Genomic DNA, 12069 nt, shown 5'->3' with positions numbered 1-12069 from the left:
AGTAAAGACAAGATGTTTGTCTGGAAATCAGTTCTCTTCAAAGCTGTCTTTTACAAATCAGTTCAACCTATTCTGAGTGAAAACTGCCCCCAGAAGTCTGAGGTTCCACAAGAGTGTAGGGATTAAGAGTGAAGCAACAATTTGGTCCAAAACTAATCACCAGGCAAAGGTCTGAAAGAGATTATTCAATCACCTATGCTCTCAAACATCCTTGTGTAATTTTTGCTATTTTACTTGCATTCTCTTACTATTTTTTTGCAAACTATTGATCAAAAAATTCATTTGTAGAAATGTAAAAGAGTGCAGAGAAGGATTAATGGCTCGTGCTAGTTGAAGCAGACTTTTTACACTTCTACATAGCCTGCTTGGGTTTGTGCCTTAGAAACTAAACTTTGCGAAAAACAGGAGAAAAGGGAGAGGACAGGGAGAAAGCTATTTATCACTGGAGGCTCTGGAGTGCTAAATCAGCACATCACATAAAATTAATCTTGCTGGCCACTGGTCCTCATCCCTACAAAGAAAAAAAAAAAGAAACAAGCAGCTTCAGCAGCAAAGTGGCACACATTTTATTCAACTTTATTATTTAAATCCTACCTGAATATTACTTAAAAGCTTTTCTATCAAGGAAGTACTTTAAGAACAGTAGCTCAACAAAAAGCAGATGATTTGCACTTTCACAGGAGGCCAACATTCCCATCTCTTCTCTCCTGGACACGAGGGTTAATATACTGTGTTCAACCTCTGAGTTTCATAGCTACACACTAATTACTGCAGAGAGGGAAGGAAAATTAATGGCTGGTCAGAGCTGTGGGCAGAAATAAAGCAAGTGTCTAGTCAAAGCCTGGTTATTCTTCTCCTATCAGATTATCTACCTGGAAAAGCCACACCACAGTTAAAGCTGCAAACAGCAATTATAACTGTTAAAAGTTAGGACTTCTTATTAAGGTTGTGCTTCTTCAGTCTCTTGTGAAAAAGTGCAATTAACATCCCCAAAATGACTTGGTAGTCTTGTTCTCACAGCAAGATGAGGGGGGGAAAAACCCCAATTATTACTGGATTACATAATATAATCCAATAGATATTAATAGGTATTTTATATATAGATATTGTATATATTTTCATATAATCCAATAATTAATTTATACAATGCAATAATGTTAATAATTATTGCAAGAGAAAAGCCTTGGCATAGGGACAACACTGTGTTACGGGTTCACTATCAAACAAGGAGGGGAAAACATCAGGAAGGCCAAGGGATGATCAAGAATAGCATCTTTGCACCAAAATTCCCAGAATATAAATCAGGAATCCAGGAGAAGCCACTGAAATGCTTTCATGTCCCTTCAAATTCCTGTACTTATTACAATTACAGCGATACATGGCAAAGTGGAATATGAACAGATGACAACAGCTCAAGTGCATCCTATTTTTCATCTACCTTCTTCCCACCCCCACTATTTTTGATTGTCTGCCTGCAACTGTCCTTTCCCTTGATTTTGGGAAATAACCACCTTCCCAGGGAGTCTGTCGAATTTATTCACATGGATCAGCAAATTACAAAGCTAACTTTGAACTTCTTTAACTGATTGCAAAAACATCAAGTTATTATACTCACAATGTCCTTTCAACTTGGGTGATGCTCTTCAAACCTACAAGGAAATAGGCAGGTATTTTTCACAGCAAGAGCTGGAAGGGCTTTGCACTCAGGTAATATGCAATAAATCAAAATTTCTCTACTAAGAAGTTGCATGGATTTCTCTCATGTTTATGTACGAGCTCTTCATGCATCTCAAACAGCCAAGAGAAGAAGTTGGGGCACTCAGCAAAACACCAGAGCAGTAGGAGGAAGATACAATAACAACAGCAATAAAAAAAAAAAGTATTTTCTTCTATTTTGAATTATATTTCTTCAGGAACCAGACTGAGGTAGATCTGGCCATGGGAAAAGCCTCACATGATCACCAGGACTAAAAATTAATATTAAGGTTCAAGCAGCACAGAGATGAAATCAGAGCTGGAGAACTGCAGCTGTAAACACAACCCATAAAATTAAAGTTTAATCACTTAGGATTAAATAAGTTTCATGCATATTACTGCCAGTGGTCAGCCAAGCTGTTCTCTAGCAGCAGTTATTTACAGCTATTAAATAACTGTATTAAAGTGTTCTAGAGGATGCTTTTTCCAAGGCAAATCATAGCCAAAATAATACAGATTTTAAACTACCCTGTGCTCACAAATGGCAAAAAAAGGGAAATACACTTGAGAACTAAATTAGCCTAATCTGAAAACAACTCTTGAGATGCTAGTTGGTATAATAAAAATGGAAAGCATGACAATAGAAGGCTGAAAGTTTTACTGTTTTTTTTATTAGTTTTCTTTGGAAAAGCTAAAGGAGGAGGCAGAGTAACAGAGCTGGAGCACATTAAAATACACAAACAGAAAACAGTCAGGAGGGGTTTTGGGGGGATGTTCAGTGGAAAGGAGATAAGGGCTGGCTTAACTTTTTAGCCAAGGAAATTGAGAAAACATGGACTTGACACCCAGCCAATGGGGTCTCCAAGTCCTCAGTGGGATGCCATGGCTAGGTAAGGAATTCTGCTTTCAGGCCACATATTTTCATATACCCAAGGCTGTAAGGAAGCTTGGAAGCGTTTGTGAGTCAGAATCCTGCCTGGAGCATCCTCAGCTCCTGCAGGAGGCGAGCAGAGCTCTGGCAGAGCCATGAAAGCTGTGCACGGATACCCAGGGAACATGAGGGTATTCCTGTGATTCCATCCCAGTGGAAATCCACACAAATTATGTAAAGACTGCTCTGAAAACTACTGTGGTGCTTTGACATTGTAATTCCAAGAACAAACAGGCCTCTCTGGTGCACTCTGTTATATAAAACGTCAGGCTAATCATACCAATTTGGCTTGATGAGTGTTGCCAAATGTCCTAAACTGAAGGAAAAATGGGAGATACAGTGTTGAGGATTAGTCAGTTATATACCTACTGTCTACACAAGCACAAATGAAGAAACTAATGACATCTGACTGACCACAACAAACAGTTCCTCAGGAACACACAGTGCTTGCTTGAAATGCCCAAAGACACACTGCTCCAGGCATAGGTGTTCCTGTGCTTTCTTTCCACTAAAACAGGAATAATTCAGGGAACAACCTCAAGGAGTATGACTGGATCAAACTGGAGTCTGATTTTTAAAAAAAAAAAAAAAAGCCTAAATCTCTCTTCTGAGCCACCAGGAGCAGTTTTTTACTTCCAAGAAGAAGTAGGTCATGAAAGCAGCAGCTCCACCAAAGTCCCTGTCCCAGATCCAGAGCCCCGAGTGCTCCACACAAACTGGAGCTGTGTGTTACCAGTGAGCTTGCAGTGGATGCCTTGTGTGTACCACTGACTGCAAGTGGAAAAAACCACAATTCAGCACAAGCAAAGGAGCTGCTGTGCAGAGGAAAACTGAATGGTGTGCAGGGGCAGCCACCAGAAACAACCCACCTTTGGGGAAAGATGAAAAAGAAACCCCAACATCTGTTAAAAATGTTATTTACAAAACAATTAATTTCACAAATGCATAGTATCAATGCTTTTCTCAAAATCCTGACTTCCTTGCCAGCTCAAAAAACCATATCTGTGTGGTGTCACATCCTGCCCTGCTCAATAATGAGATACTTTGCGAAACTATTTGTGTAAAATTACTCTCTCGAGCACTAAATGCCAAGAGGAAATATGGAAATGGTCGCTCCCACACACACGAGTGAGTGGCTGATTCAAAACCATGATTTGTTTTCCACAAGAACATGTGTGAATCTGAGTCATGGTCTTTGTCTTTGGACAAAATTATCCTTAAAATAAAATCCATCTTAGCACTCTTCAACTCTGTGGTCAGAGCAATCCGTGGCTTTTTGGCTTCAGCCCAAAGCTCTGTTTTGGGCCATCAGCCTCGTTACTTAGCAATCAGACTCACATCACCCAGCCGAGCAAGGAGGAATGGATGTCTCAGCACTTGCAGTGGTTTCCCTCCCTTGCAGCACCACGGTTTCCAGGTTCAAAAACAACAACAGTCCTCCCGTGCGATGCAGGGCACTGACCACAGCCTGAACAAAAGCCACTGCCAGGGGTTTTCTAGGCAGATCATGAAACACAAGGACAGCTCATCATGAGAAGGGAACAGTTTTTAATATATTTCCTTCGTGCAGAAGGGAGTATCTGGAGCTGGTTTCATTACTAGCAATATACACTGCTCATGAAACAAGTCTTCTCTCTTAACAGAGACACTGGGTTTGATTCCCTTGAATCCCTTACACCAAAATCCAAGGGAAGGATCCCACTCTCCACTTAAATACAACACCCCCAAACTCGGGAAAAACCACAGAGCACTGAAGAGTGCAATTATCCAATCTACTCAATATTTAGACAATGACATTTCTGTTGTCAGTGCCTCAGGAAGAAGTCCCTGGATAACAGGAATAGCCTTGCAGAAAGCAGGAGGCTCCCACAGGAGCCCTCCTGCATGGCAAACATGCCAGGCGTCACCACCCGACCAAACCTTCAACTCACCCTTTCCCCCTCTGCAGGAAGCCAAGAGGATTTCCCAAGTCACATGATAAATCAGGGCATTTTCATTCCAAAAAAGGAATCATATTCTTCTCCCCCTGGGAAATCTCTGCAGTTTTTTAACTCACTGTTATTTCGGGGAGAAAATAACTTTTGCTGCCAGCTTTCCCTCCCAGCTCCCCTCCACCAGGAATCTTTGTAATGTTTGGGACAGGCTTCCAATTAATTTAAATTACTATTAAAAGGTTGGTGCTGCACTGCATATTCACAGTGTGTGAGATTTATCTGGAAGCAGAAAACATGAGCAGAACGTGGGATATCAAATTATTCTCAAAGGCAAGCATGAATAATGACAGGACAGTATTCATGCAGGAAAATTTGTACAGGAAAACCATCATCCAGACCCCAGAAATTTCTTTTTAACACACAAGTTGAAAAAAAATCCCACATCACTCTTGTGCTATATTGGGCAGCCCATTTTCTCTTAATATCTTCATTTGTCAGAGTAGTACTTAAAATTGTCATTTGTGGAGTTGCTTTGCCAGGCAGAAAACTCATTCTCACTTAAGTCCAAACATCAAAGAAAAATGACAAGGTTAAATTATGACGATGTATTTTTAAAGAATGGTTGAAGTGGAATGAATAACTATTTCCTCTTACAACAATCTGTCAGAACTAATTTCCTTCCTACTCTGATTCCATCTCACAATCTGCACCCTGGCCAGCAAACATCCTTTTGCTGCTCCTTCTATGGGTTTCAGCTGCAAATCTAAAAGAGCTCAGCACCATCAGGAGTCCGTTTGGGCAGAAGAAAACAAGAGTTTAAGACAAGACTGACAGAGCACCAGACTGACAATCACCCAGAGCCTGTTTTTATGGTGGTTGTTCCCTTGTAGATCCTTCACAAGTTACATATCTGAGTGCAATTCAAGGTTTAATTATTCCAACAGGGAGTGTCAGAGATTGAGAGTTTCCACATTGCATGGCAGTTCTTTCCTCCTGGGGAAGCCAACAAAGGCAAATTGCTGAAATTGCTGAAATGAGCTCCACATTTCCTAATTCCTTAAGAGCTGCCAAGAATGCAAAAAGATAGTGGACATGGTCTGTGTTTTACATGAGACAAAAGCCATACCCCATAGGCTCGTCCTGCTGGAAACTAATTCCACATCACACTCAAGTGCTGCACATTTTCATCTTCATTAAGATGACATCTCATTTTGATGACCAGTTGAGACCTTAATAACAGGGAGAAAACCCTATTCAGAATCTTTAACAGCAGAAGTACAAGTCCTTTCATTTTCTGCATTAAATACTCAAGGACAAAATAGCCCTTAAAGCCTGATTACTGAAGTTTGCACTGGGAAAGTGAAAATATAATAAAATCCCCACCAGCAATATCACAGGTGGCCTCTCACCCTGAGAGCACTTCAGAAATAAGAAGTATGCCCCCATGGTGAGCGCAGGGAACACAGCTTCATCTAGTTTCAACAAATTTCAAATTTTTTAGTACAGTACCTCATCCTACCAGAAGCCACAGAAGTAGAAAGCAGCAGTTGAGATTTTAGGAGGAGTGGCTGACCACCAACTGACACTGCAATAAATGAATAATTACTTTTTCAAAAACCTGCGCCACCCAAATCTAAACCAATTTCTGTATTTCCACAGACCTACAATCAGGACAATAATTTAAATTGCATATTTGAGTCAGCTCAATGCTATTTTATAGAATGGCAAACTGGTGACTCATAGCACAAATCAGAAATTAAGTCATAAAAGTTTATGTTTCACCCTCCAGACTGGGTGGAGCCTAACCTCACAGAAAGTTTCCTCTTTAAGAGGAGTCTTAAAACAGCTTTAGAAAAAGAACAACTTTTTTTCTTCCTCTCTTTCAAAGACTTGACTCTGGTCAGGAGAGCTATACCCCTCTTGTCTGAGCACAGCTGAGAAATAATCCCCTTGTGGAAAAAGAACTACCCTGAAATTTTTATATTTTAGTGACAGCATCAACTTGATCATGACTGTAACTTCCTTTCCCATCATGGAACCTAGAGTCTTAATTATTCCCATGGGATAAATAATAAATAAAATATGGTAATACCATCAAATAACTGTCAAAAAACCCCAAACCAACATCTAGTCCTCATATTGTGCTCCTCTTTCACACAGATAGCCCTGAAAGTGTGTTCTCTGATTTTAGCCACTTACATACATCCAAAATACTTGCTGGTCATCCCCTTTGAAGCTTTTGCTCACCAAAAAAAAAAAAGCACAGATTTTTAATCATTCCTTGGAAAATCACAATCAGCAGTATGCCAGGTCAGGAAAACAGCAGTACAGCTAATTAAACAAGTCTGCCAAAAAACACAGCCCACAGTCTTCCAAGTCCCACCATCCCTGCAGCCACCCACTGCCACTGCCTGAGCTTCACCTGAAAATTTACTTCAAGGGCTGGGAAATAATGGGACAGTAAACTGTGGCTTTTGTGACAGCAAGGTGTTGGAACCCAGAATTTTAGACTTTCTGTGTTGACAGGCACTGACCCTCAAGAGAACACTGCATTTACCCTGAGGCCGTGGAGATGGCATCCAAAATTGAGTAACAGAACTCATTCAACTCTATCTGAATGAATGACAATTCAATTCTACCCATAATCTGGGATTGTGGGTGTGGAGTTTGAATAGAAGTGTGTAATATCACAGGATGGAAAACTTAAAGAGTTTAAGATTTTAGAATAATATATATAAAGGAAGATGGAGGTTTTAGAGCGGAGACTGTTTCTTCTTCTTCACTTTGTTCTTCATCTTCTTCTTCACCATGGGTTTGGGTGGTTTTGTGTAACTGGATAAAGAAGTCCTCATTGCAAGCACAGGTGGTTGGTTATTGGGTTAAAAGTACAAATAATTTAAGTGTCATTCCTTAATTGGACAGTTTATCCTTAGAAAGCCTTGCAGAGAGAGATGGGGCTCCATTTTTAGTTTGTTGGAGTGAAGTGCTGTAGAACTCAGGGTTTGTGAGAGAAGAACTGATAAACATCTGAGTCCCAACAAGAAATACCATCTCACACATTTAATCCTGACCCTGGCAAAAAAGAAGCAAAGACTCCTCGTGTCTTGCCCTCAGGGCTTGAGGGGGTCCCACAGGAAATTATGACCACACTATCGATCTACAGCTTCTCTGGAAGTCAATGCTGCATAGGAAAAAAACCTCACTAAATACACACTGGATCTATGGTGAATAAAGGACAGCTGCAGCAGTATGTCCCCTGCATCCTCCTCTTGATGCTTATCCTATCTCTCCTTGGCACAGAACAAGATCTTTGCAAGACACAGTCTCCACTACATCCTCAAACCTGAGCCACCTGCACCAAAATCCTACCTGGCTTGGAGGATGGCTCTATACAGGTAACCCTGGTCCTCAGGAGCAGAAAGAAAAATCTGCAGGTTGTCCAATACCTACTCAAAATTTGGCTGTGCCTCAGATCGGTTCTCTTTTTCCTTCTTCGGCTTAGAAGAAGGCACTTGGAATCAATATTCCTGATTTGCCCAGAACTGCTAGAATGAGCTACCACAGGAATGCCACACACAGCCAAGCCCTTGATTTTTTATAGGTATTTTTGCACCAGCTGATTACATTCCAATCCAACCTAACTCAACCCCTGGCTAGGGGCACCAGGAAATGCAGCAACAGGAGCCTCTAATCTCTGCAGGAAGGAAGCCATGAGGATTAGGTGTTCAACAGACAAAAGCAAAGCATTTCATTTAAGTATTTTGTCTACTTCCACATCACTGAAAACCATTTATAGCTTGCTTCCAAGCCCCACTACACCTCAGCCCTTGGGAAGCTGACCCTCAACTTCCACAGCACCTGGGACAAGCAGGAGACAGAAAAGGCTTTCCCTTGTTCCATGAGGAAATTTCCCTTGAGGAATAGCCCCACTTCAATTCTCTCTCCACGCCCCTCAGAGGACAAGCTGTCTATCAGGACGTGTGGCCTCCCACACATTACAACCCCCCAGCCCGCTCCAGCACCTTCTTCTCCACTGCAAACACATTTGGGAACTTGGCTTCCTCCAGCCTCGGTGTGTGTACCCAAACAGGGAGACTGGAAAGAGATGAAGGCTCTGATACTTCTGCTCCCAGTTCATTTATTCAGCTCTGTCACACTCTTCCAGCACTGTGGATGCCCAAGGCCCAGTTGCTCCATGGTCAGGCCTCCTCACCCTGCTCAGCCATCCTGAAATGTGCAACACCACCACACTCAGAGGGGAAATGGACAAATATCAGTAAAAACTTCCTTCTTCTTGCTTATCCCTACACCAAGATCAATGAAGGAACTTCTCATTCAAGTTTCTTGCATCCCCCTCCCCAGATCTCTCACCCTTGTTTCTGTTAGGGACAGACTCACGTCTTCTCCCTAAGGCATTGTTCCTGTGGGAACATCTCCATGCTGAACATTTCCCACAGAGCTTTCCCAACTCCCCCACCAGGTTTCAGAACTCTCAAGCAAGCTGTGAATGCTTCATTCAAGCCCTGTGTCCTCCAGTATTGATGTACTCCCAACTGTTCCCTCATAATCCAAGTATTTGCTCACCTCCTTGCCCTCTCTCCCATTTGGTGTTGTTATTGAAACCTCCTCCTTTGTATTTCACCCACCTGGAGGGGTTTTAATGTTTATTTTACAGCACTGTCCTCTCACAGTAATCTGGTCTATTGGTGCAGTTTCTTCCAGCATTACTTATATTGCTTTTGAAAGAACTCATCCATAAGACCATTTAGCATTTCCACCCCGTTTCAAAGAAGGCCCATATAATTTATCACCTCTGCGAGAAACCAGCCATCCTGAGAAGTACCCAAGTAGAATTGATGGTACTAAAAACAACAGTGCACAGACACACCTGATGCAACCACTCTATTAATTACATCCATATTATACAAACTCTTCCTCCATCTTTCTTAATATAATCTATGGTCTCAGGAAGCTTGTACGTCCCAGTCCCATCACAGCAGGATCAATTCTTCATCAGCCATAACTGATTGATGTGAGCCTAGCCTGGCCTAACCACCTCCGATAACAGACTAAACAGCCTTCCCAAGAAATAATTCAGCATTTCACTGTCTTATTGTCAGTAAAGTCTGCCAGCACCTAACCAAACCCTTCTGCATACGCTGTGAGCCCATTCCTTCTCCTACTTGACGAGAATTAGTGTGGTTTGCTGCTTCCTCTTTGCAGCAACACCTCCTTTCAATTTCCTCTTTATTATGAAGAGCTCCAGTTCCTTTAATTTCTCCTCACAGATCATTTATTCCAGGATTCAGCTGCTCTCTCTCAGTGGTCTGCAGAGTTTCTCAAGTGCAGTGCGAGGGAAAGGATAACTAATCTCTGCTGTGGAAGGATAAAAAGGCACATCACAGATGCTGCCAGAAGGAACTGCCAGGATCCTGGATCCCGATCTCTTGATTCTCAGGGATTCAACCCAACCAACCTGCGCAAAACCTCCCGGTTGAAAAAACCCCAAAAACTAATGACTGCAACACCACAGCCAGGCTGCCAAAAATCAAACAGCACAGCCCAACTAAAGCCAGGAGGGCTTTCTAATCATCAGACCCCCGGACACTGGCAAAATCCTTCTCCTTCCCCAAGCTCCTGAAGGAGACAGCTCTGACAGCAGGATTTTAACATGCCCACACCTCAGTCACGTCCGCTCAGTATCCTGGGCAAACACAGGAGATTCACAGCTTTTGTATTTTTTTTTTTAGATTTTCTCACACATTTACTGCTACACTTAGCTCAAGGAGTGAAACTAAGCACGAATCTGCGCCTCTGTTAAATCAACCGCAAAGGTCAATTTAAATTTAGACAAATACAAATTATTTGCCAGGGCCACACCACTCAAGGAGACAGCTCAGATATTAATGACGGACGCTGGAAAGACCATTCCACACCTGAGCAGGTGCCGGGATTAACCCTGCAGTCACAAGTCACACCTCACACGCGGGAACGAGCGCGCCGCGAATGCGGGACTGCCGGGATGGAGACACCCGATAGCGACGGAACGTCCGGCATCCCCTCGCTGCCAGACACAGCGACAGGGGCGGAGGAACGAGCGGCACCCCGAAGATACCGGGCACAAACAACTCTTTCAACAGCACCGACAACCGCAGCGATGTCTCCGCTGCGCCGGCGGAGCTCAGAGCCCGCCCCGTCCCCCGATTAATGCACAATCTTGGTGGCTCCTCGTAGTTCCGTGATTACTTGTTTGGAGCAAAACAACGGAGCGACAGGTGCACACCTCCAACAGAAGCTCCTTTAGAGGCAGCACTGAAACGGATTGTGGCAAACGCCGGAAGGATAACCTGCGGTAACACAGTGTTCCCTTAGTTTAAAAAGAAAAAATAGGGAAAAAACCTTCCCGGTATTTTTAGCAAGTCTTTCGAGCTCCAAGACGCGACCTGCTGCCTTTACAGTTTTTTTCCGCCCTGAGACACACAAGAAAGCCTGTGCGCTGCCATTCCCCTCTTTTCCTGGCAAAGCTACCAAGAAAAAGGGAGCGAACAGAACCCGGCTAGCTGTGCCCCCCTCCCTCTGCCCGCCAGCGCACCGACCGGGATTCAGGAAGCCCCCCGAGCGCCTCTCCCTCGGCTGACCTTGAGGGGGGCGGGAAGAGAAGGGACGAGAGGCAGAATCCGGGGCAGAGGCGCTGCGCTGCCCGCTCGGGTCGGTGCCGGTGCCGCCGCTCCCGGCGGGGGCTCCGCGACCCCCGCGCCCCCCCCGCCTCCCGGCGGCCCCCAGCGCCACCTGGCGGCCGCGCCCCGCGCCCCCCGCCCCGGAACGCCGGGCAGCGCCGGCAGCACCGCCCGCTCCCGGAGTTGCGCGGGGCGGGCGGGCCACGAGCTGCCGCTGCCGGCGCGCGACCGGGAGAGCTCCGCTGCCGCCGCCCGCCACAGCGCTCGAGTTTCACCCGGTGACGGTGCTAAGAATAAACGCGCAGCTAGCGGAGCCACCCCGAAACCGCCGTGGAGCAGCCGCGGAGCCGGGGCCCCCGCGCCGTCCGCCGGCACCGCGCCCGCCTTCTGAAGGGCACACGGCTGCCGCCTCACTCACCGTCCGGTGTCGCTGCTGCTGCTGCTGCTGGCGGCGCCGGCCCAGCGCCGGGAAGCGGCCGGCGGCGGTGAGTGCGGCGGGGCGGCGGCCGCAGAGGAGGAGCGGCAGCGCTCTGCCCGCCGTGGCCGCCATCGCGCCGCTGGAGCCGCCCCACGCTGCGGCGGCGGCGGCGACGGTGCTGCTGCCGCCCGGCGGGGCGGGGCGGGGCGGGCGCGCGGCGAGCGGCGAGGCGGGGCCAATCGGCGCCGCTGGCCAATCGCGGCGTCCCTTCGGCCGGCCCCCGGGCCTCGCACAGCCAATCGGCGTCCAGCGGGTGGGTCGCTCGGAGAGGCGATTGGCCGGTGGGCGGGGCGGGGAAACTCCTCGGCGGAGGTGCCGTGGGGCGGGGCCAATGATGGGCGGGGCCAGGGATGG

General features: G+C 45.6%; 1 protein-coding gene across 2 annotated transcripts in view; it reads right to left on the bottom strand.

The window, feature by feature from the left end:
* Positions 1-11814, bottom strand: part of MCU (mitochondrial calcium uniporter) — an 80792-nt gene extending 68978 nt beyond the window's left edge. For both annotated transcript variants that reach the window (XM_021543870.3, XM_021543869.3), the window contains exon 1: positions 11656-11814. In XM_021543870.3, coding sequence (XP_021399545.1) covers positions 11656-11787 — 132 coding nt within the window. In that variant the 5' untranslated portion in view covers positions 11788-11814. The remainder of the gene's footprint in view (positions 1-11655) is intronic.
* Positions 11815-12069: the final 255 nt, after the last annotated feature.

The sequence above is a fragment of the Lonchura striata genome, chromosome 6 (assembly GCF_050655825.1).
Source record: "Lonchura striata isolate lonStrDom1 chromosome 6, ASM5065582v1, whole genome shotgun sequence".
Lineage (NCBI taxonomy): Eukaryota > Metazoa > Chordata > Aves > Passeriformes > Estrildidae > Lonchura > Lonchura striata.
This window is presented reverse-complemented; position numbering and strand designations above follow the sequence as displayed.